The sequence below is a fragment of the Netta rufina genome, assembly GCF_964035555.1.
Source record: "Netta rufina genome assembly, chromosome: 6".
Classification (NCBI taxonomy): Eukaryota; Metazoa; Chordata; class Aves; order Anseriformes; family Anatidae; genus Netta; species Netta rufina.
Window position 1 is genome coordinate 4,783,022 of NC_140129.1, and position 24,991 is coordinate 4,808,012.

General features: G+C 43.6%; 1 protein-coding gene across 2 annotated transcripts; it reads right to left on the reverse strand.

Annotated features, from left to right (window-relative positions):
• Positions 1 to 1,324: 1,324 nt before the first annotated feature.
• NAB1 (NGFI-A binding protein 1) lies at positions 1,325 to 24,507 on the reverse strand. 2 transcript variants are annotated; one of them, XM_084288837.1, is made up of 8 exons: positions 24,408 to 24,507; positions 20,528 to 21,361; positions 14,875 to 15,008; positions 13,819 to 13,870; positions 8,456 to 8,566; positions 5,882 to 6,023; positions 4,624 to 4,749; positions 1,325 to 3,772 (listed from the first exon to the last, which is right to left on the reverse strand). In XM_084288837.1, exons 2-8 carry the CDS (start codon positions 21,344 to 21,346, stop codon positions 3,681 to 3,683), a joined length of 1,476 nt encoding a protein of 491 aa, XP_084144963.1. In that variant the 5' UTR covers positions 21,347 to 21,361; positions 24,408 to 24,507; the 3' UTR covers positions 1,325 to 3,680. The 2 variants fall into 2 exon arrangements, with proteins under 2 accessions (XP_084144963.1, XP_084144962.1); XM_084288836.1 differs by having other exon boundaries at positions 4,600 to 4,749.
• Between the last annotated feature and the right edge of the window lie 484 nt (positions 24,508 to 24,991).

Consider the following 24,991-nt stretch of genomic DNA (forward strand, 5'->3'; position numbering starts at 1 on the left):
TAGGAAAAGACGAGACCTTCAGCAATTAAACAACGAGCTTTTTGGTTGGATGAGAAACAGACACATCCCAAATTTTGTTATCCCTCCTGTAAGAGCTGTTCAACAGTTTCCAACCAAAGACGTTGGCGTTTTAATCTTCGTAGCTCCTCCATGGGACACTGAATCCAGCAGGGCTGCCCCAAGCCCGTAGGGCTGCAACAGACCTATTTTTTCTTGAACTTTGGTCATTGATCTGCCCAGAACCAATGGAAAAAAAAAAAATAAAAGTCACATTTTCTGATTTTGTGTGCAGTCCAGAAGATCACCAATAGCTCACGGCTTACTGTGACCCACCCTAGCACATTTAAGACAATCGTGCCCAGCTCCTTCCTTCTCCTACTTCCTTTTCCAGCACAGGGCAAGATCAAACTGCAAGTGCAGACAAAAAAACAAACAAACAAACAAACAAAAAAAACCCAGCAACATTAAACTATTTGTTTTGATTTCCCACATTTATTTCCATCCTGGTTGGGCTGGGAGAAGGCACGAAGGATCGTGCCCTACCCTGAACCCAGCAGGCTGAGCCGATTTGCCTTCCTGCTTTGAACCACACCTGACTTCTTCCGTGCCACCCCAGCAACTCAGATTCCCCCCCCTCCACCACCACCCTTCTCTTTGATATTTTTCATCTCTCCTCTGGTCTGTTTCTCGTCTCTTTTTGTACCCCATCTCCCATACAATCACTGTTCTCCAACAAACACGCGGCCATACACCAGCTACAGTGCAGGAGGTGGCATCAAGCGAGCCTGCCATCGCTGCAGATCCTTTCTGGATTTCATTTCCTCCCTATTTGCCTTGGCCCTCTGAAGCCCTGCAGGCTCTGCACGTAATAAGGCCACCCATAATCAAGGATTCAACCACAAGAGCAGGAAAAGCCTCCTGCCAGCGAGAGCTGCGCTTCAAGATGCTCCCTCCTCCCCTGTCCCAAGAAAATTACCTCCCTTTAGAAAACACAATGAAAAAAAAAAAATAAAAGGAAGAAGAAAAAACCCCGGGGAAACTACAGAGTTCTCACGGTGACTTTTATTTGGTAAGCAACAATATAAACATGTGAATAAGAACAGGCATCGTTTGCAGGGCTGGCCTTTGATCCAGAGCACCCTGAATCTAGCAACCCTTCCATGAGCAGGTGATGAAGGTGAACCTTCACCAGAGACTAGCCAAAGTTGCAGTCCACCAAGACCTTTGTCGTGGAAAGACCAACGCTTGAATATTTGCTATGACCAAACTTATGTGCAATCTTGGAATGTATTAACCCTCCTCCCCCCCTCCTCTCTCTGGGTGAAAAAAAAATCATTGAGCTGCAAACCAGTAAAAAAAAAAAAATTGCTTCCAGCTAACTGAGACTGAAATGGTCTGTTGGACTATAAACTGAAATATCATTCTGGAGATAACCAGCTGGTTGTGACACAAAGTACTGTATTTACAACTCGGAAGTATAACCGTTATATACTTTAATTTATAGCAAATTTAATACATTAGTGTTTACAAAATAAATTCTGGACTCGACTGAAACAGCGTGCTGCTTAGCAAGGTTTTTCCTTCCTCTCACTTCAACTGAAAAGACCAGCAAGCTTAAGAGCTTCTTCTGTGATCCATGCACAACTGCTGAGATGTTGAAAAAGGAGCACGTTTCCTGCATCTCTCTAGTCTCGTTGCTCGATCCGTTCTATTACTCAAGCTGTACAGTTCCAACCTTCAGCTGTCCTTTAGCAATTCCAGACACATCTCATGAAAACTACTCAGATACTAACCAGTGCACCAGCTAACATTACAAACTGAAGAAATATCTTATCCATATTAACTAGCTCACACAACAGGAAAGAGGAAATATAACTACACATTCAATCTCTTATTTCTAACAGCAAAGCTGCAAACTCCATCACTTGAAGTAAGATACTTCGGTGAGTGAAACAGTACCATACAGTTCAAGAAACATTTTTTTTAAAAAAACAAACATTTTAATAGTATAAAAAGTTGTTTACTGGTGTTTCTACTATAAAGCTTTGTTCCACAAATCAGAAGTGATAACATAATTAGATATGTTTACAGTGATAAGAGACTGCAGTGAAGACATTTCAGCTCACATTTTGCTGATCACTTCAGTACAACATAGACCGTGACTGAATTATTAACACATACCTATGACACAGAGCGAACTGCAGACATGAAGTGCACACCTGAACATGGAATTTTACCCACTGCATGGTAACTTACTTTCTTCAGCCCTCCCTTGCCCCTCCAGAAAGCACTGTAGGCAAAAACTGTATTCAGAAACTAAGGCATATAACTACTCGACTGCAGGAAAGCAACCCTTGTTGTGGGAGGTGCACGGAGGAAAAATGGATGCACACGAACACAGCATGGTAAATCCCAAAGTTACAAGCCAACTGTTTTTCTGTAGATAAAATGACATCTGAAAAAGTGAAAATGTACAAAAAATAAAAACTGTCAAATAAATAAAGAATACAGATGTTAATTAAACACATATATAAAGAAACGTATTGGCATACTGTATGCAGTATACGGTATATTCATAGAATCATGTGGGCTGGACAGCACTTAATAAGGAGTCACATGTAAAGACGTAACCCCTTGTCTCTCTCCTCCAAAAGATCTTATGGTTTCTGGATATCAGGTGCAACCTTTTACACTGATGCATAAATCCTGCATCATATTTCAGTTTTGCCACACCTAGGATGCATTTTAGTATTATTATTATTATTTTTTAAGATCCACAGAGAAGTCCAAAAAGTTACAATGGTCTGAATCACAATTTTTGCAACCCTGTCCATGCTACGTTGTCTCTTGGGTTTCCTACCAGCCGAGACTTCAGTAATTGTACAGTACAGCAAACCGCAGTTGTTCACAACCAACTGGGAGCCAATCATACGGACCCTTCCATACTCTAATTGGCATTTTCTACATTCCTGAACTGTAGATAGGTATTGTACTATAAGTGTGTTACACGAAGGCTGCAGAAACCATTAAAAGTGATGTAACGATAGTTAAGTGTCAAGTAAGTCCGCTATAATACAGAATCCGGGTCTAGGTCTATTAAATGCTATATCCACATAACATTTTAAACCATGAAATATTTTATGCATTTTCCTTTTTTTTTTTTTCTACAAATATTGTTGCAAACTTGCTGTTAATTGCGTCACGAGGTTCGCATTCCTACTTCTCCAAGGATTTTTAATTCAAATGTTTAACAACCATATCTACGCTAGGTACACTTAAAGTAGACATTGAAATTTCAAGTAAAATGAACTGTAGCCACATCTACTGGACTCTATACACGTCCCGACATCTAGATTTACTTTGATAAGTTATACAAATACATAATACATTCTTAAATAATGTAGACCCACAATATTAATTTGTGAATCTTTCCACGTTATAAAACCATTTTAACAGGAATGTTTATCCACCTGTATTACTGTTTTAGTTTGCAGTGTCTCTTGCTTTTCTGTTTCCACAGATTACTGTACCAGTTCTTAGGCTTTGGCTATTGAAATCTCTTATTTGAATGAGGCAACACTGGTTATTAAGGCTGTTTTTTGTTTGTTTTTTTTTTTTTTGTTTTTTTCTCTTCTGAAGTTTCATTCCTTATTATGACTCTGTTTTCCAGAGCAGGATGACTATCTTGTGTCTTCAGGTTCTGTTTTTATGACCTTCCTTTCTATGTTGTTAAAAGCCGAGTGAGGAAAATCCTTTAGAATACCAAGGCCTTCTGCGAGAGTAAGAGAAAGAGAGAGTTAAAAGTACTGCTTGAAAACACATATATCATATTCTTACTTCAAAAAAAAAAAAAAAAAAAAAGTCCATGAATTTTACAGATACTGAAAGTCGAAGCAATAAATAAATCCTGCCTCCTCCTTGTGGGCTTTAACCCAGTTGGGCTATAACCTTGGTTACATTACAGTGATGACAGAGTAATCACCACAGATTTACTTAAATTCTCCCCAGGAGCAGGGCTTAGTGCAGATGCACTCTTCACTGAAGAGTTTGAAAGGGAAATTCTGCCTGGTGAATGATTTCTGGGACTGCCGAACTGCACAAAAGCTGAGCTCAGATTTCAATACTCCAGAATGGAAGATGCGAGACTCTTCTCATCTTTCAATAACCCCTTTCCTATTGCACCTTCCAAACTCAGACGGAATTTTGTTATTTTTCCCACAGTTGTGAGAGGGAAATATATATGCTTTTTTATAAAAGCATGCTTATAATGTGATTCCTTTATACAGGCTGAAGCAATAGCAGCAATGTAATAACAGCTGGAGTTTGGGTCAATACCTCTCTGAGGACAGACACGTGCCAGAACTTGCTTATCTTAATCTAGTTAACTGTATCCTCCGAGTTTATCCCAAATAATATTCAATCTGTTTTTAGATTAACAAGTAACACCACTCTTGAGGTTTTTTTTGTCCAAAGCCTTAGTTAAAACGTTACACACAACACATGTCAGACTGAGCTACCTTCCTCACTCAGAGACAGCCTGTATTAAGTACTTCAAAGCTTTTCTAAAAAGCTGATTCATTTACAGGGGACGGCACTAACCCGAGGACTGGGACTTTGCCTCACCACCGGGGTAGAGCCGGATCAATTCGCTGCACAGAGGTTTTCCAACATGCTGCTCTCCATCAAGTGAAATGTGCTGCAACTGTCTACTGGGAAGATTTGACATTCGGAGATTCAGCGGTCTTTCACCTGTAAGTGGTTCACAGTGAAACATGGATGGAATAAAAAAAAAGTGATATTAAAAATCAATTATAGACTTAAGTGAATACCAATTCTATCACCAAAAGTTCATCTTAAATATCAGCTGCCTAGGAACATTTCTAGCAAAACAATGGCTGTATAAACATGGTGCTGTACAGACTATTCCGCAGGCATTGCTAGAAAGGGGCACCAATCCATACAAAACTCTCTTATTCTGCCCCAAAAGCCCATTGAGATGCCCAAAAATCCCTCTCCCACTGTGTAACACAAAGAAATTTGCACCATCTGAGGAGCTGGATCCACACACCCATTTCTTTCTGGGTATTTCAGTGCTGTTTTGCTTGACCGATACACACAGATGGAAACCTATGTTCTAATGCTTATTTGTATTGGCTCCCTTAGTTTTTCCTTGTACTGCTTCTTTTCCATCCTTAAAAAAAACAAGCTCTTAAAAAAAAAAAAAAAAGTCTTCTGCAATATTTCTTGTCCACGTTTAACATTTTCTCTCATTTCACAACATCCAAACAGAAAGCAATCAAACTGAACATTCCTAAAATTAATGCAAGCTAGGGAACAGGCAGTTGGTAAATCAAATAGATAACCACAAAACCGAGCTTTCTGAAGAACAGCAAGCTCCTAAGAACATTATTAGAATCTGCTTGCTTCTGAGTAATTTACATAGCCAACTCCTCAAGCGTTGTTCCTAGACTGCACGCACAGGTAAATAAAAAGCAGCACCAGCTACATTATCAGCCTTACCTTCGATCTCCACAAAGCCAGAACACAAGTGACATGCAACGTTCTGCTCTGTTTCCAAAACTTAGGAGAGACCTAGAGCCAAGTTCTGCCCTCACTAACAGCAGTGCACCCTGCGCTTTCTTCCCTCCCTGTGTTATCTGTAGGGAAAGCAGTCTGCCCAGGAACACAGCAGAATATGACTGCACATCTGATTGCGTTATTCAGACTGTAAGCACTTGAGGGCAGAGATCTTGTCTTGTCCATTCAGTGCTCGGTGTTCTGTTTTTGCTATACTCTACTAGATAAAGAGCACCGCTGACAAAGGTTGCGTAATATCAAATGCATCTGCTGGCAGCAAGACCATGCCTGGAAGCTACTATACCTTGTCCATCAAGGTTATCTAATGACATGCCATTGGGGCTGTGCTCTTCTGAGTTTTGTCTGTAACATCCTGCGGAAAGACGTCTCTCTAATCCAGCCTGGCTGCAAAGAAGCTCCATCTGTTTTGCCATTACCTTTTCAGACTGCAAATAAAGCACAACAATAAAATAAAATAAAAAACACACACAAAAACACCTCTTTAAATACATATATATAGTGAGTCAAAACACAGGGAAAAAAGCAGTATCAGATGATAAGACTAACAGCCTAGATATAGATTTTTTGTTGACTCATATGTACAGATGTGTGCTTTACAGTTTCTTCAAAAACTATCAAGCAAACAAAATATTTCTGCACCCATAAAGATTTTCATACTGTTCATCTGAGTCACTCAAGAATACTTGAAATGCAAGTTGCTGTAGTTCATGCACACACAAAAAACCGTAATGCTAAATTCTGTTCTTAGAAAACACATCAAAAAAACACTTTCTGCACTTTAGGACTGCGGGTTACGTGAAGAGAATCTCAAGAAAAGCAAAAAATAATGTCTTAATTATCCAGCTTCGCTCTGCTCAAATGCACGTCTTCACAAAGTATTCCAAGAGTGATGGCAACATCTGCTAAAAACTTATGCCAAGATTTCACTAGACATCTTGGAATCTTTATTTTAAGAAACAGCACTACACAAGCTTAAAAATCTGCCATTCTGAAAGTGTAGGATGACAGTATGTTTGTGGGGGATAAAGGTGTGAAATGTCTGTCTAGAAGAAGAACAAGACCTATACACCTCTCGAGAGTGAAATTAAACAATGCAGTGCAACGTGGGAGGAAATGGCGTCTGAATGTTTGTCATTGAATTTAATGCCAGGAGAATTCTAACTTTCAATATAATCTTGTGCTTGAGAATGTAAATAAGCATCTTGCAAAAAAAAATAAATAAAAAGAAAATTACAAGCCAAAAAAAAGTTGATTTAGAAGAGCCCCAATGAACGTAAGAACAGAAAGAGTACAAAATTAACACCTAGGATCAATAGGAGGGATTTCATTTCTCTTCTAGGTAATTCCGTAATTGTTTCAACAAGTACAGATGCCTATTAAAAAGAAGTACGGGCATTTTGAAGAGCACTTAACTTTTCCTGGTCGATGACGAAAGCCTGACTTCCCATGAAAGTCTGCTTCCTCTGCAGAGTTCAACGCTTAAATACAGTGACAGTGTAACAGAGCAGAAGCCGGGTGCCTGCAGCACGGCGGTGACCCCGACAGCAGGGTAACGACACGACCAATATTTACTTACTCTGACTTAGAGGTCGTCAGGTTCTGCAGAAGAACACTGAGAGCTCAAGCTTGGTCTTGGGAGGTAGGATAAAAAAAACTATTTTCAAATAGTTTCCACTCAATTGTGCTATAGTTTTGCTATTCTGTCAGTGCTGTTGCTACTTTTGAAGGTTAAGCCATTTTTAAAGGAATGAAACAGTTAAGTTCTCGCTCTTGTAATCTTCGTTGCTTAATTCGAATAAAAAGAACAGGAAGTATTTTAAATTGCAATGCTGGGGAAAACCCAGAGAGCTGCAGATACATTTGAGCTTAAAACAAATTCCACTTAGCAGTGGAAAAGAGGTTTGTTTTAAACTCAAATGCACCTGCAGTAGTTATGCAGCGCCAACCAATGAAAACACGAAAGCATATAAAAGATGAAAATAGACTTTTAAAAACCAAGTTTGTTTACCAATAACGTGACATCAGAACACGTAGCATAGCTGATTTTTGATGCAGCACAAGGAACAGAATTTGCATGCCCTACGCTGCGTTGCAACAGAAGAACGTGGAACCCAGGGCAACGTACTTGGTCTCAGAAAACAGGAGCCTAGCTCCCAAATGTAACCTTATGTGAAAGTTTGGTGATTACATTTGCCCAGATCAGTTATACCAAATAAATTTGTTGCAATTTAACATGAAATGCCTCCTTAGAAACAATAAGCAGTAGGAGATGTGTATTATACCTCAAGGCCAGGATATGCTACAGAAAAGACAAAGAAAGAATCGGAAACCTGCCTCTGTTTATTGAATGCCTTCCAGATACTCAAAAACATTGTACTTCTATCAGGCTGAATGTTATTTTACAAAGGCAATTTATCCTCTCTGATCCAGGGGTTCACTATTTCCTAAATATAGTGCCGTTGCCTCTTAAAAAGAAATGGCAGAACTGAGGACTCCGAGTTCCCCTACTCTATTTATTCCTCTAGGCTCAACAACTCGAACTTTCCATTTATAGCTAATAACCCAAGTAAAACAGCACAAGCTGTACCAATAGTACTCCACTTGCTCCAACAGGAATCGTGTATTTTCAAGCCTTCTGTGCTAGATCTCACCTCCTTGGAGCGAACAAGGTTAAAGCTGCAGCACCGTGTCAGAACAGTTTCAGAAGGTAAACCCAAATTAAAAGTGATGCAATCACAGCTAAGCTAGGTAGCCTTTGAAAATTGAAGGTAATTGCTTTAGTCATCAAAGCAATGCATCAAAATCAATGTACAAAGACATGGCCCGTATTATTCACGGTGTTGTGTAGTTGGTTTACCTGGGAGTTAAGAGCTGCTGAGTCTTCACTCTTTCCTTTAGCCAAAGCAAGTGGCATTTTGTCTGGCTGATAGAGTGTTTGGACTGAGTCCTGGAAGTCAGGATAACCATCCTATTGAGCATAAGAAACCAAACACCAAGAAGAATAATATATTATTGTGTTTTTTTTTTTCTGCACCCTGTCTCTCTCTATACCCAAGAAGAAAACAAAACAAAAAACAAGCAACATTCCTGAACATCTGTGAGAATTCTGGACTGGAGTTTACATATTTGTACTGTCCGTTTCATTTTTACATATAGCTGCTTTCAAGATTAAGAAATCAAATTTATATGTAGTCAAGACTAAGGCATACCAGCTGCATATACTAACCTCAAAAAAATGAGCGAAGCCTCCCCAAATTCAACATACTTCACACAAAAACCATCCTCGTCTTACAAAACGAAATACTGTTTTAGAAGCAGAGTAGCAAAGATCTCATATACTATGGGAAATAACGATTCAAGAGTTCTTTCAAACAGTTATAACATGCAAATCCCTTCTGCAGCTTGCATATGTACAAATAAAGCAAATAAAGTTCTTGTGAAAGCCTGCCAGACTCCATTACAATAAATTAATCATCGGAGAGATGGTTCAGGATGAGAAATTTATCTTGCTTGGCATTATAAGGAAAGCTCATGTAAAACAGAGGAACATCCATAAACATTTACAGAAGCAGAATATAGGTGACTGTGTTAAAACGGGAGAGGATGCTAGAGATCTTAAAATAGACCCAAACCTGAAAGACGTGGCATTTGTAACTGAAGATCTGTAGACCCGAGTATCAAAAGCATGCCAAATGATGTCGATTTTCCTTTTGGATTCTGGAGGCACATGCATGCAAGCGAAAGCACCTTTGACAACAGCCTACCAAATAGGTTACCATCCAAGAACAAGAAATCTGATCTTTCAGAAAAAATCACAGGGGAAAGACTGCAAGGTCTGTGCAGCTGGCAGGCTGCACAGTGGTGGTGAGACCCTCAGCATGCCTATAAAGTTATTTCTTCCTGCTTCAGGAAAGAAAAAAAAAAATAAATCTGTCTGAATCACTGCGTATGGCTTTTATCCACCCAATGTATTCCCCGGGGAAAAACAAACATGATAAGTATGTAAAATTTCATAACCAGGTAAATTGCCACAAAACCTCATCCTCTACAAACAAAGACTTGGCAGCGCATTTCCATGAGCGCTGACCATTTTCATAGTTCGGCCTGGAATTGTTGGGGAGAGGAAAAATGACTGCGTGTAGGCAGATGAAAAAGCGAACACACAAAAACGTTATCGCTCAGGATCCTATTTTTGCAGGAGATCGGAACACGGCTCTTTTAGAAGGCATCTGTGATCACACGCCAGTCCAAAACCAAAAGGCTGCTTCCTAAAAGGAGGCCGCGGAGCCTGCTGCCACGGCTGTCCCCCGTCACTCCTCCGCCTCCTCCTTTGATGAGGACGCAGCTCTGGCTCCCCACCTTGGCCACCTTCCCTCCCTATCGCTGGCTGATCTCGTTCCCAGCGCCTCGATGACGAGGAGCAGGTCGTGCCAGGCGATGACCTGCTCTGCACTGACCCGGCCTCGCCGCTCCTCGTCCCTCTCCGTCTGGCACGTGGCGCTTGCTGCTTTCCTCGGCGGCTGCTGCTCAGTTGTTTTTCAAGCCGCTTCGTACAGCAGATGTTCTCAGTCCCACATGTGCTTTTTTGCTCCCTCTAATGACATTTTTCCTATGCAAACAGTAGACTCGACTGCTTTTGCTGTTTTGGTGAAAAAGACACAGAAATCCCACACTCGTGCTGATTTTCTTCTCCGCTGCCTCAGCAGCGGCGGGGGTGGGCCTCTCCTCTCTCCCCCGCCACCCGTGCCTGCCACCAAGGGAAGATGTTTCCTCACAGCCTCCGCTCCTGGCTTCCAGCCCGTGCCCCCAGCCCCCGCCGAGCATTGTACTGTATATCTATATTGTATTTCCAATCACCTCACTGCTCCGAGCGCTGCTGCTGCTGAGCCACGCAAGGTGACCAAACAAGGGGTGTCCCTGCCCCACAACACCCATGTAGAGAGAGAGATCCTTGCTTCGGAAGGGGAAACGCTGTTTCCATCCCTATTTCCCTATTCATCTATTCTGCTCTTTGTCCAGGACACACTTAGGAAGTGCACCCCTCCCAACCTTTTTTTTTTTTTCTTTTTTTTTTTTTTTTTCGGTATTTTAAACAATCCAGTTCCAAATCCCAATTCATTCCAGTCCTTGTTTCACTCCCTCAGCACCTTTAGTCTCTCATTTGCCTGGATTTTTTTTCCCCCCCTCTCCTCTGTACACTTCACTCCCACAGCTTGCCCACCCACTCTACGAATAAGAGGGGGAGAGAGCACACAGGGGAAGAGAAAGGCTTTTACAGGTAATTTGATGTAATTCACGGCATATTGTTTCTTTGTAATGCTTGTGTGAGTTTCATATTCGTGAAGAGGATAAATTTACAGTGGTGGCTGTAACCCAGCAATGTTTAAGCTTGCACACACAGCCCTGCCAGCTCTGCCCGAGTATATGACCTTCAGAGTCTCTCCAGAGATTTTTTTGTGTGTGTTTGTGAAGTGTTATTACATTTTAGGAAATTAACTAATCTTTTCTGCACAACTTTTTACAGTGTTCAAGCAGTGTATGAAATCTTTCCAAATCCAAGCTAGTATTTTAGACCACAGAGACATTAATGACTAATGGGCAAAGAAATGGCACATCAAAATACCGAGTTTGGCCTTAGAACAGAAATGCAAAACAACCTTCACAAAAAAAAAAAAAAAAAGGAAAAGTAAAGGAAAAAGAAAAACAAAAAGCCAGAGCTAGTTAGAAGTCACCTGCGTTCTGATCTGCATAAAGGTATCAGCATGCCAGCAAGCTAATCCAGCCACAGAGAAGCATTACAACTTTAAAAACAGGATAAGGAGTACTTAGACAGAACAGGAAAAATCTGCAGCACTTACTATTTTCATTTTACCTCCACCTTCCTAAAAAAAATTAAAAAATCCCCAGGCATGCTACTACCAAAAAAAAAATACTTTTTTTTTTTCCAGAATGCAACCCTTAAAAACAGAAACCATCAGATATAAGAGTCATCTACTGAGTAATACTGCCTCACTTTTCTCTCTTTGAAGAAAACTGATTTGCAGTGTACCTCAGAATTGTTATGCAGCAAAGTAACAATTTACTTTTGGGAGTTCAGAAGAAAGAGGAAAGAGGCATTTATGTTGATGAGAGCAGTCATTTCATAGTTAATAATACTATGCTATCATATGAGAGATAATTTCATTTACAATTCCTTATTTTGGAGACAGTCTTATTCCTGAAATAGTCATTCGTACAATTAAATTTTCATATGCTTTTTAAAATATGACTGGCAATTTTAGATAGAATTAAACATCCATTCTCAAAATTACTCAACTAAAACAGCGTCTAGAGAAAGCAGGCCTTTCAGACTGCTAAGATTTCACCATTCAGAAAATAAGAGAACGCATATCCCCTAAGGTTGTCCTAATCTTTCTGCCTGCCCCCTCTCCTTCCCCCAAAAAAATAAGTTACAGACCATATTTTCAATGCTTTCAATTCCTTCTTTCAATGAAGATCCCGTGGATAAAAGCCCCTCCCTTACAGTGTGTCATTTTAGATACTTGCTCATCATCAATTACCAGTGAATGAAGACAGGCTTTCTGCTGCTGAAAGCTAATTGTCTGTGAAGCACTGTGTGAAGCAGCTCCCCACCAGCTCTTCCCAATTAAGACTAGACTGGACAAAAGAAGGGAGAATCAAGGAACCAACTTGTCATGTATTGGGCAAGGCTGATAATGGTGTGAAGGCGGAAAAAATCATTGAACAAAGCTTTTACCTGGTCTTTCCTACGGACTGAAGAACGAGCATAGGTCAAAGCACAACCCAACACGGCTAAAAATGGCCTTACAGAATTATTTTCAAAGCTATGAGTAAACCCTCAACGCACACACATATTTAGTATTGTATAAACTCAAACTACAACTGTACGCAGACTGGTGGAACTTAAAAAAAAAAAAAACAAAAAACAAACACAAAGAAAATATGAACATGCCTATACAGCTATTCATAACTGCCTTTTCAAAACCAACTGCTCTCACTGGGGTTTGCCACACAGGAAAAGCCCCTGTACAGGTAACAAAGCACTGCACTGCTGAAAAAATGAAAGGCTTGCATTTGGTGCATCATTTACCAGAGATCAAGTTCCGTATGAGAAACACATCCACACTGCAGAATATGATCAAGCTCCCCTCTACAGCTAAAGAATATCACGTAGTTGTGTGACACCAATTCCAGCTCAGGCCCATCTCACATCCTAACGTACATTTAATCTGCACCTTTTGGAGCAGGCAGCACAGTAAAATCCCCACAAGGCTATAAATGAATTAGACATCCACCTGAAAGTGAAACAGTAATTAAAAGCGAAACAGTAATTTGTTTAAAAAAATAAATAAAAGGGTCTGCTACTTTCATGAGTTACATAGGTATGCATATTTATAACATTTTGTTTGTTTAAATAAGTGACTTTTTAAAAAGCCCTCCTATTTACTTTTCAGAAGCAGCAACTCAACCAAAAGGTAGACTGCATATATGCTGACCCTGCACTCTCAACACAAAGCTCCCAGCAGAACACCCATTTCCATAAGCAAAATCTTGTGCAGGTGTATATATTAGCCACATATACAAGCTTGTTGTGCTTTTGGCACAAAAGTAATTACAAAAAACAGTAAATTAATAACTCCTGGCATAACCATGTGTGTTGATGTATACAGCTTTTTGTTAGCTTTTGACTCTTTAATATTGTCAGTTCTAGAACTCATAGCATAGTCAGAGCTAGCTAATATTCCCCAACAATCCTTAACCAGAGCTTTGGATTCTAAACAAGATAAAAAGCTGACCCAAGAAACTTTAAAAACAACCAAAAAAAAAAAAAAAAAACCCAACACCCCACCTCACACCGAGGCCTTATGGGAAGACATTTCCTATAGCGCTCGTGTTTATTCGTTTATTCCACCACAGGAAATCACTCGGTCCCATTCCTTCCCCTCCTACACGCACAGCGCACAACACTGAGAGCAACTTCACCATACAGCAGATCCTACTCTTTACCCCTGCTCCTACAGGTTCCTCCAACGAGCATTTACATTTTCAGAGACTCCGGCGATGGATCTCGCCCTCTCTCTCACACCCATCAACTGTCTGTCAAATGTTTTTCTGACAAACTTCCTTTGACAGATCCCTTCAAAACACAAGTCAGTTTTAGCACAGATAGGTTAAAATAAAGGAGTCTCAATACTGTACCTCTATCTTGATTCTCTTTGGTGACAGTTCGTCCCGTTCTCCGCATTTAGATCTAGAAGACAAGACGCACACGCTATCAGTAAACAGCAAATTAACCCTGGTCACCAGAAATACTCATGAGAAATGGTCAAGAAAAAAAAAAAAAAAGAGCAAGAACAAACGAGATGCTCAGAAAAAGCCTCCAATTCACTTGGACTTGGCAGTAAAAGTCACTCAAGTATATAGGAGAAGAATACAAGTGCCTTGTGTTGTTTTCAGAAGTGTCAAAAGACTCAGGCACTCTTCTTCCGAACAGAAAGGAAATCTGCTGGAGCACACAGAAATATAGAAGCGCCTTTGACTACCCAGAATGGATGTGTATTTACATAGAATCAGTATGGAAGAACTGAGAGCAAAAGAAAACCACAAAAAGCCCCCAGAAGTGTTATGAACACGCATTTTGAAAGGCCACTGCAAGAAACATCAGTCAAAATTTGAAAGCAATATACAGGAAGTATCTAAAAATAATAAATATGACAAAAAGTTCAGTTTTAATTGTACTTAAATGCTATGAAGCCGTTGTTACTCTTTCATAACAGCAGTTCATTTAACAGAACAGTAACAACTGAAATTAAGACTCAGCTCCGGTTCTTTGAAGCAGGTTTGTAAGCTGCCCCCCATGCATGACCTTATCCATTCTCTGGAAACTAGCAAACCCCATCAATATATATTAAAAAAAATATATTTAAAAAACGATGCATTAGAAGCTTTGACTATTCTGCCAATTTACATTAAGCCTGCAATTGCCTCAAATACTCGAAATACTAGCCTCTCAGATGCCTCTCCACCTGTACTATCGTTGCAAAAGCCTGGAAAACTGGAGAACAACTAAAAAGGTAATTCAAGACAGCTAAATCTTAGCAGTTTGAAAGCTTCATGACTTAAATAGCATTTTCCTAACCTCCTCAGAAGAGCACTTTGCTAGCTAGAGAGCAAGAAGAAAGCGTCTCTTGTGCTTCAAAAGAAATGCTGTGAAATTGATTAAGTAAAGGTCCTTCGAGTTAATTAAAACCTTACTTGGTGGTCCTGTAAGTGTACTTGTATGTAACTTCTCGAGAGATTTGCCGAGCTAGTGCGAAGAGTTCATCTCTCCTGGTCAACAAGGCATTATCTTTCACACACAGCTGAGCGGCTGCTTCATTAACTGTCAGCTGGAAATTAAACACAGAGATGCATGAGTTTGAATACTTTCACCCGTTACATTTGGAGAAGTACCCTTCTTCTGAAATAATCAAAGATTTCAATGCCAAGTAAAATTACTTGTCACTGTATAATACACCCTGACGGGTTTCTTTGACTTTTTTTTTACATCCTTAATGACACAGGTAAGCCCCTGAGAAAAGACATAAATGTAGCTGGTGCATTTAAAGTCCTTTCAAGTCAAACATCATTGTAAGACACTCTCAACGTGCCCTGCTTGCGCCTCAACCCAGCATTAATTAAATCTCGGTATAAAACAGTAGCTCTGAGCGTTCACAGTGTTTGGCTCCCAAAGCCTGGTTTACAGGGAATACTATTTTTATAACTGCAATATGCCCAGGACTTGAAAAAAAAAAAAATCTGACAGTGTGGGTACAGATGGCTTTCCCTGGTGAATACAGCATAAATTCTGTAGAAGGTGATGGTTTAAGAAACGATTAAACTTTTTTTAGCTGTGTTTCTCACCCTCATGTTTGTGAAGACTATCTTCAGACATGAATCAAATGTAACTTGTTTCAAGGATGTTTTCCCGAGCCTGCTGGGACACATTTCTAGTGTCTCTGCTGCTGGCAATAGTTTCAAAAAGAGGGAAAAAAAAAAAAAAAGCCTGAAGTTAAGGCTCAAAATGGTTTCACAATGCTCTTCAGAAGCCTATAGGAAGTGGTGATATCATCCTGAATTATACCAGCTTTATAATACTGCTGTCTGAACAGCAAATGATCAATGCTAAGGACAAACAACAGAATGAATGTAACGAGAGAAAGCAAAACCGAGATGCTGGAGAAGAGATTCCCTCCTCCTCCCACAGTAAACAGGAGCTGAAGAGACATTTTCACTCCTTCCTCGGCTGAAGAGCAGCAAGAGGTCAGCGTCAGGCTGCAGGTACTTGCTCCAAAGCGCGCTCGAACCTTCCTTCTTTTTGGGAACGGGGCTGCTTCGCGCGGCCTTGGCTTCTCACAAGCGAGCTCAGCCTGAGCTTTGCTGCTACAACAAAACGCTCTGTATCGGTCTCAGGCTAGCGAATATTAAAAAGCAGCGAGGTTTTCCCCAGCACAGTCAGCATATTCATGCCGACTGAGCCGTGCCACCGCCAGCCCTCGATGTGGCAGAGCCGGCAGCACGAAGCAGCGGCAGGTCAGCACGCGGCCGCCCGTGGCTGAAGACGGGCAGCCCCCAACGCCACGACCACCAAGAGCACCCTCCTGACCGCCTCCTCACACGGGCAGGAGGAGCTGAAGCTGAGGACAGGACAGCAGGGCTGCAGATAACACTGCCTCCTGGCAAGGAGGCTGGGGAGCTCCCTCCTGCTAACACGCGGCGGGGCATTGCTCGTGAAGCAGATCTGAGGCCTACAGCTCACCTGAGCTACTGCTCGCTCCATCCCCTAAAGGCCGAAGCTGTCCCATGAGGTGGACAGCCCTCAAACTGCCCTTGGGCAGAGCTCTCGACATCACCCAACTGAGAAATTTTGGGTAACACAACACTTGTTCTCCGGGGAGGCTGAAAAGCAAGAATATGTTTCAGGAGAGCTGCGGTTCCCTCAGCAGCCTGCGCCCAGTAGCACCTCACGAGAAACTGCTGTTCTTAATATTTCGTAAGCATTTTTTTTCACCACCTTTAGCGGAAAAGCATCTGATCTGATTAGGACATTTCCTGCAATACCTGAACGCTAAGCAGGCTGCATACGTGTCCTTAACAGGCAAGCTAGGTATGCTGCCTGATCCTTTAGTCTCTGGACAGACAAAAAAAATCTCACAGAAATCAGATGTACGGGGTGGGAAGTTAAGGTTTAACTTGTCAAACATCTCTAGGTCGCTACGTTCCTACCATACAAAATGCTAAAATAAACTACTGCCCATTTGAGAGGAACAGTTGTTCTATAATGGCTGTCTTTTCAGAAAGATGGAGAAAAAAATACAGAAATAAAAGATGAATACAACACCTATGGAAAGGATTATCAATCAAAGCCGGCAATAATTTCGGTCAGTGATAGGTATTACTTTGCCCAGGATGAATAACATTGCTAATGTTTACAAAATAATTCAAAGTATTTTTTAATCCCTCAGTAAAGCATTAAAGGGTTGCAAAGAGCTGAAGGGGCTGAAATGCTCTGGGTACTCGTAGACAAATGCTGTTTATCCTAAACACGGGAGAAAAGCCAAATGTTTGTTTGTTTTTCCTGCTTTCTTCTTTCAGGTCACATCCAGACTTACTGAACTGAAGTGCATCATGGCTTCCTGCCTTTTCAGGAGGCAAAATGCTGCAGTGAGAAAGTGCTGTATGCCTAAAAATAATGATTCTGTATGCTAGAAGCCTTGATGGCAGAGCAGTACGTAACCGTACAGGCTCTACAGAGAGGGATGGGTATATTCTCGTCTGACGGGGTTCATAATTTCCCCCCCCTAACTAGAAACACATAATTAAATATCAAGTCCTGCTGTTTTGGTGAGTCAACAAGGGAAAAGGGAAGACAACAAGTTAGACAAAATTTATCATTTGAATTTCTGACTCCTGTTTCTCAAACTATTAAACAGGATTTTTTCAGTTTTATAGGTACCTAGACCAGCACCGAAATATTAATACGCAAATTACAAATCTGACTCAAACACGCAAGAGTCACTGAGTTCAAGGGCACGTCTCATGCTCATCCCTCCTCCAGTCCGACTTTAAACATGAATTGCTCTCCCTGATTCAAAATGTGTAATACCGAGACAATGGGATGGATTAAGGACTGCACATTTATTAGTTTTGGAACCTCCTTGTTTCAAATATATATATTTTTTTAAATCAGATTTAGTCTGGGTAAGTGCCTCACACAGATACTACTACCAATAGCACGCACTTTCAGAACAGCTCAGTACCTCCAGTTCTCACTGGCCTGTAATGGCTGCTCAAGCCCTTTGAGACACTACAGTGTTCACACTTAACAGAGAATATTCTCAATAATTCACCACTGATTTTGCATGAAGTTTGAGGCAAGTTTGCACACAACTCCACCCTGCCTGAGGAGTCAGAGCTGCCCTGATCTTTACCTTAAGAAGCCATCTACTACTTGTGTTTTTTAAATCCACAGAGAAGTTTATTCAGCTGCTCACTCCCAGCTGCAGAGAGACCTTGAACCATGAGGCAGAGCGACAGCCTTGGAACGTATTGAACGTATTAACATGTGCAGAAGCAGTATCTGGATGAGCAGAAACTTACCTCCCTGGTCCTTCAAGGTCCTTCCTTCTGAGCAGCAAATTGTTTAAGCCATTGAAAACAAAAATCCATCGAAACTGATTTCACAAAAGATAAACTCTAGTTAACCAAATTTTAAACAAAAAAAAAAGAAGTCTCGGTGATCGTGTAGTATTTCTGTATTTTCTGCTTTAAAGTGGAAATGGAGAGAAAACCGTTCAAGACAAAACTTTGTGAAATCCAGCCTCTTTAAGCCAACAGCAAACCAATTGTGAGCAAATTCCTCTTGTTTGCATGTGTGCAGTTCCCATCAAGTTCAGCGAGGCCCCACATGCGTAAGTGAGGCATAAGTCAACCGCATACTCCTTTGATCCTGTGCCCTTAGTCATAATAGCGATAGAAATATTTCCCAAAGCCAAACCATGCTCTCATTCCATTTTTAAACACAATTTTACAGTGATGTAGTAACGATCTGCAGAGCAGCACCACAGCAGAGTCACAGAGCAGAGCTGTCCTCCTTCCTCCCAGCATTTTGCTCCCCCAAGCCTCACTGTGCTCACCCCTCCAGCTTCACAGAGCCACCCCAGGGCCCGGCTCATCTTGTGCTGCTGCACGCCAGCAAACCGCCTGCCCAGGCTGCAGGGTATTTCTGCAGCCACCATCCCCAAGGGAGATGGAAACAGCACAGGGCCACACACACCGCGCTGTAGGCCTCGCCTGCCGCCATGCCCACCTGAGGAGAATCCCTCTCTCCCGCCCCGGCTGCGGCACCGTAGGCAGGGCACCCACACAATCGAGCCTTTCAAACCCTGCCTCCACCTCGGCAGCCACACGTCCTCGTGCAGGAGAGGCTCACTGCTGCACGGGCAGGGGAGAAAGGCTACGTTTGTTCCCGCACACTGGGTGGATTCATCGGCTATGCACGTCGCCGCGCAGAGCCACAAAGCACGCAAATGAAAGCTGCACGACTAAAAGTGTGTGACAAACCGAGCTCACCGCCGACAACTTCCCTTGGAAGTGTCTCCCCAGCTTGTTCAAGTCCTTGTGAAGTCCCTACTGGTGACACGCAGTTGCCTTGTGAGTGTAAATACAGAAGCAAAAACATAAAAAAACACATTGTTTCCTCCTACCCTTCTACTCAGAAGCATGAAGAGAACTTAGTTTTACACTACCGTTAACACACCTAAAAAACTTCTTTTTGAAGTGAAAAAAGGCTAAAGCCAGTACAGCTTTTTTGGCACTCCTGTAACATAAACACTGCCTTCCCTTTTGGGAGCTCGGTTTTACATGCCAAATTTTGAATCCAACTGAAATTTTGCAATCACTGTTAACCGTGAAAATGCTGATGCAGCACTCGTATCAACAGTGTTTTGGCACTGCCTTGACTTCGTGTTTGTTCTCTTGCACTGTACTTTGGCACTAGGGAACGATTCCCAACACAGACACACCTATGGCGTTACAACACACGCAGCGTGAGCCTCGAGAAAGCCAGGCCAGAAGCAAAGGAGGCCTGCACAGACTTTTAAGGACAGGAAGGAGCAGATGGTATGCAGGTATTGAAGGGCAAACCTGCACATTAGTCACCCTTCAATACCGGTGACAGTCCTTCCCCTTCCTCCTCACAACTCTTACTGCCTGAACTTCACTTGGCTGGCCTAAATCCACTGTGTCCCCCGAAAAAAAAAAAAAGTGCCACGGGTTGTATAATGAAGCTGCACACCAATTCACACACAAAAACCCTACGCCACCAGGGTTAGGGACCTCATCAGCAGACCCTTTTCCACCTCACCCAAGGTGGAGAGAAGGGTCTCGAGGTCAGGGAGGACAGCAGTGCAGTAGCCAAGCCAGGCGACCCTGTTACCAGACACAACCTATTTTAGCTATTAAACTTCTGAACAACCTCCAAGGCGCAAGGGAACGTAACAACAGGACTGGTTTCAAAAGGTGCCGTACGCTTGGAAACCCAAGGAACATGCTCAGTGCTATGCTGGTTTGCTATTTCAGTGCCAAAGCATTCAGACCCTGTCTGAGGGACCGTACAAAGACCGAGCAGTGTGATGACGCCAAGCTGAAGTCATCAGTGCAGACACGCACACACGCGCCCCCAGGAAAGGAGGCTTCTACTTCACCCAGGATTTCCACTCCTGGGCAGGGCTGGCTACAGCTCTTGTAAGACACGCAGCTCTTGTCACCCAGGGAAAAGTGCCTGTACAAGAAGAGTACCCTCTAAGCAGCATCTCAAAAAAGGCATAGGGACAGGAGAGGGAGCCCTCTGTCGCTCAAAGGACTTTACCTCGTGGAGGGTAAGATGCTTGCCATCCTTTCTTTTCGAGTCAAATCTGCCATATATTGCACTGTACTTCCTGATCTCCTCCTCTTTGTGAGGGTCCTCGTCACTCATCTCAAAGATGTGGCCAATCATCTTTGCCAGTTTCTTATTTGTTTTCAGTAACTCCTTGACTTCACTCAAGTCACTTTTGGGCAGGGAGGGAACCATGCGTTCTACGCATTCAGCAACTGAGAGAGCAGCAGCGGCATCCAAGGTCTCACTGTTTTCCTTTGGTGAAGCCGGAGAGCCAAGGTCAGCCGGGGAAAGACTATGTTCGCTCTCTGTAGTGTGGTGTCCTTGCCAGAGTCTGGGCTCGCTGCCGCTCTGTAGCGATAAGCTCCCCACCACATCGGATTTGCTCGCCCCCACGCTCTGCACGCAAGTTGTGGCAGCACATTTGGGGATCTTCAGGTGAGGCTCTCGGGTACTGCTGTTCCTCTCGTAACTACTGCAGGAAATCCCCAGCCACGCAGGAGACCCTTCTGGCAGTTTATATATTGGAATGCTGCTGACCGGTAAGGAAGTGAGAGGCTGGTTAAAAAGACCAGGGTTTGTGACCCAGTCCCTCAAAGCCTTCTGCAGCCTTCGAACGTGAAGCGGCTTGCTAGCCATGCCTACGAGAGCCATTATCTCCAAAAACTCCTCTTCACCTGCTTCACAGAGCTGCTGGACATCATCGCCACCCTGCTGAATGAAGGCATCAAAGTAGAATAAGAGATTTGCTTTTTGTAGTATTCGATACAGCTGCAATTCCCCAAGGGTTCTGGGTAGAGCTGACGCCATCACGGATGACAGAACCTGCAAACAGTAAAAACAGAGAGAGGGTGAACACCAGGATGCTGGCATTCCGACACATTGCCCCCCACCCCTCATCCTTCCTTGAGACCGTCAACTCCAGGGATGAGATTTTCTTCTCTCGTTACAAAAACACATATGGAAATGGTAAAACGGGTGATAGTTCTCTTTTTTGATAATGTATTATCAAACAAGAGACTTTGCTGAAACATTTGTGAAAAAACAAATCAGCAGATAGCTGCGATGCACCTACAAAGAAGATGATTCAAACACGAAGCCAGCTTGTTTTCAGCATTCCCACTTCATGTTTGTTCCCGAGAATGTCATTCAATATTGCTCACTGCTTCTACTACTCTCTTTTTTATGTCTTCAGATCAAAACGATCACAAAACAATCTGAAGAATTACTGAATGTTTGATCGCCTAAAGGAAAAGGAAAAAAAACAAAAAACAAAAAACAAAAAACAACTCGTCAGCCGTGATTCTCCTTAATTCTCAAATCATTTTCCCCCATAGCAATTTGGAGGACTGCAAGACCTGTGTGGTGCCAGGAGTTGGACTCGGTGATCCTTCTGGGTCCCTTCCAACTCAGGGTATGGTTCTAAGAGGAGAGCAAAGAAGAAAGAGGTGCTTCACAGAAGCCCGGAGAATTAATGAAGCCAGCTCAGTAAAAGGTTACTTCAGTAAATTTCTAGCTTTCACCATTTGATATTAAAAAAATAAAGGATCTAATGCCTCTGCGGATTTTAATTCCAGCGTCAACGTCCACAGAGGAAGCAAAAATTCGGATGGATTCCAACACACACGGTTTGAAAGCATGACTTTGAATTCACCTGCCTGTTCCATTTGCTAAGAGCCCAGTGTGTCACTGATCCCTAGGAGACGAAACAGCAGCAGGCAACACAGCAATTGCGCTCCAAAGGCTCCCAAGAGACAAACTGCACAGTCCTACCCCCCTCATGGCTGCAGAAAAAAAAACATTTCCACAAGTTTCGACGTCAGAAGACACTGTTTCCATAAAACTCATGCTACCCAGAGAGAGCCCACAAGTAAGAAACTCTTCAGAGTCCCCAGGTCTCTCAGACACGGCGTGGCTTTCACAACGACAAGCGGTTAATTTCCCGTATTATAGCATTAAGCTACACCAGCCAACCAATGAGACCTCAAGCGTGCAGTTTATATTGGTTGGGAAAGTCACAGAACTGAAACATGGAGCTGGGCTGCTAGCATTCCCCTGGCTCCGCTATCACGTTGCTCCCCAAAAAGCAACAACACAGTAGTAACCTAAAAATCAGCACTTATGGCATGATTTGCACACACTGGAGCGGAATTGTTTTAATAACAAGCATAAAAAGAAACAAAAAAAAACAAAACAAAGCAAAAAACCAACAAGCACACCACAAAACTGATGCAAGAATAAATGTATTTTTATGGTCACTGGGAGACTGCTAATCAGAAGGAGAACTATGGGAAAAATAATTTTTACAATAGGCTTTTTTTTTTTTTCAGTTAACAACTCAAAATAAATGTACAAATGTAACAAGCAGAACTTAAATTCCCTTCAGGGGGCATCTGAGAGACCAGACTCCTGTTCAAAATCAAATCTTTGATCCCATTCTACAAGCAAAAATTAAAATTAGGAGGCCAATGGAAACTTTACAAAGATCCATGTGGTAGCAACAGGATGCATGCAAACAGCCTCTCCAGGGGAAGAAAAAAAAAAAAAAAGGAAAGAAAAGGAAAAAAGCCTTGAAAAATAAAACAGCTGCACTTATCATGCTTTGTACATTGGGATCTGTACAACAGAACTGGCAGCGCTGGCTGTTGGGATCTGGGCAGCCACCTCAAGGAGCTGCTGGTGTGACCAAGACCTAAACAACTGCATGCTTGGGAACTCGGGGTGAAACTGGAAACGCTGAAGAGATGCTTATTTTAGAAATACAGCTGAACTGTAGGAAATAATAGTTAATTGCAGAAAAACAGCTAAGTACTGCACTCAAAGATGTGAGCTGCAAGAAGGAAAATGAAGCAAACCTCTTAAAGGTAATCCTTTAACTCGGTATTTTAAAAATTGTCATTACTTCTCAAGAAGTTCCTTGAAAAACCCTCCCCTTCCATGCAAACTTTGACAAGACAAACAAAACCAGCAGCTTACAGATGAGTGGTATTTCAGTAAGCTGTCCCCAGCCTCCCATTTCAGGCGGTGTTGACTCTCTTCCATCAGTGCCACAAATCAACTTATTTATACAACTGCTGCGAGAATCAGCGTTTTCCCGGAGAGCCATCCATCTCGGCACCAAATCTCCATAAATCTACAGAAACAGACCTTGTGCAGAGCACCAAATTGAATTTGGAGACGAAGGTGTTGGGGAAATTACACGCAGCCCGAGCGCCCCGGGCAAGGCGTGGAGCTAATTTTTGCAGCCCACGGGCTGGAAGCAGCAGCAATAGCCCAGGAGTAGTCTTTACCTCGAGGCTCCTAATCAACAAATCTCCTCCTGACAGATAAAACTGGATTAAGATGTACTACGGAGGCGGCGGTAGCGGGTCCACGGCTCAGGCTGTGTTGGGGTTTGCATTAAAAGCCAGCGCAACACCGAGGGATTTCGCTCTTGGAAGCCCAACTCCGCTTTCCAAATTTAGTACAGCAACTCCTCGGAGGGCCGTGCGGTTTCTCCAGCTAAGACCGCTCCTAATTTCCGCGGAGAAGACATTTTTGGACACTTTTCCCCCTCTTGACCTGCCTTCTCCTCTGGCGGAGCTGCAGGGGAAGCTCACCGGGCTGCTGGGCGACCCTGCAGGAGCAGGCAGGGAGCAGGCAGGGAGCAGGCAGGGAGCAGGCAGGGAGCAGGCAGGGAGCAGGCAGGGCAGGGCTCTCGCTGCCGTGCATTTTCCCTGCCCAGCCCCAGCGAAGCAGCCGGGAAATTCCCCGGCTGGCTGCAGGCTGCGGGCAGCACATCCCAGCCGTGCAAAGTTCAACAAAACACCCCAATCGCCATCAAATCGCCCTTACCACCCCCCGCCCCTCCATCCCCAGCCCCGCCGCCTACCGGGGGCCGCCCGCCGCCAGCACCGCCGCCGCCGTCCCGGCGCCGCAGCCTCAGCCCCGCCGAAGTTGCTGCCGGGCCCCCCCCCGCGCAGGCTCCTCCTCGCCCATCGGGTGGGCGAGCCGGGACACGGCCCCCGCGGCCCCCAAGCCCTCGGCGCTGGCCCCGGCGCCGTCTTCGGTGCTGGACGGGGAGGGAGAGGAGCGGAGCTGGGGGGGGGGGGGGGGGGGCGCGGCGCGGCGCGGCCGCCGCCGGCTTCGCCCAGCGGAGGGGAGGGGAGAGGGGAGAGGGGAGGGGCAGGGCCGGGGAGGGGCTGGGCCGGGGAAGGGAGGGGGAGGGCGGTCACGTGGGGAGATCCCGCGCGCGCTCCGCCGCCCACGCGCGGCCGCCGCGTGACGCAGCGCCCGGCGGGGCCGCCCCCGCCACGGGGCCTGAGATGGCGGCGGGGCGCTGAGGGGGTGTGAGGGGGGGGGAACACCCCACGGGGCACGGCCCCAGCCCCACGCGGGCCGCCCCGCCGTGTGGAAGCAGCGTGTGCGCCCCTACAGCCCCACGCAGGGCTCCCCACGAGCAGCCCCGCCCGTTCA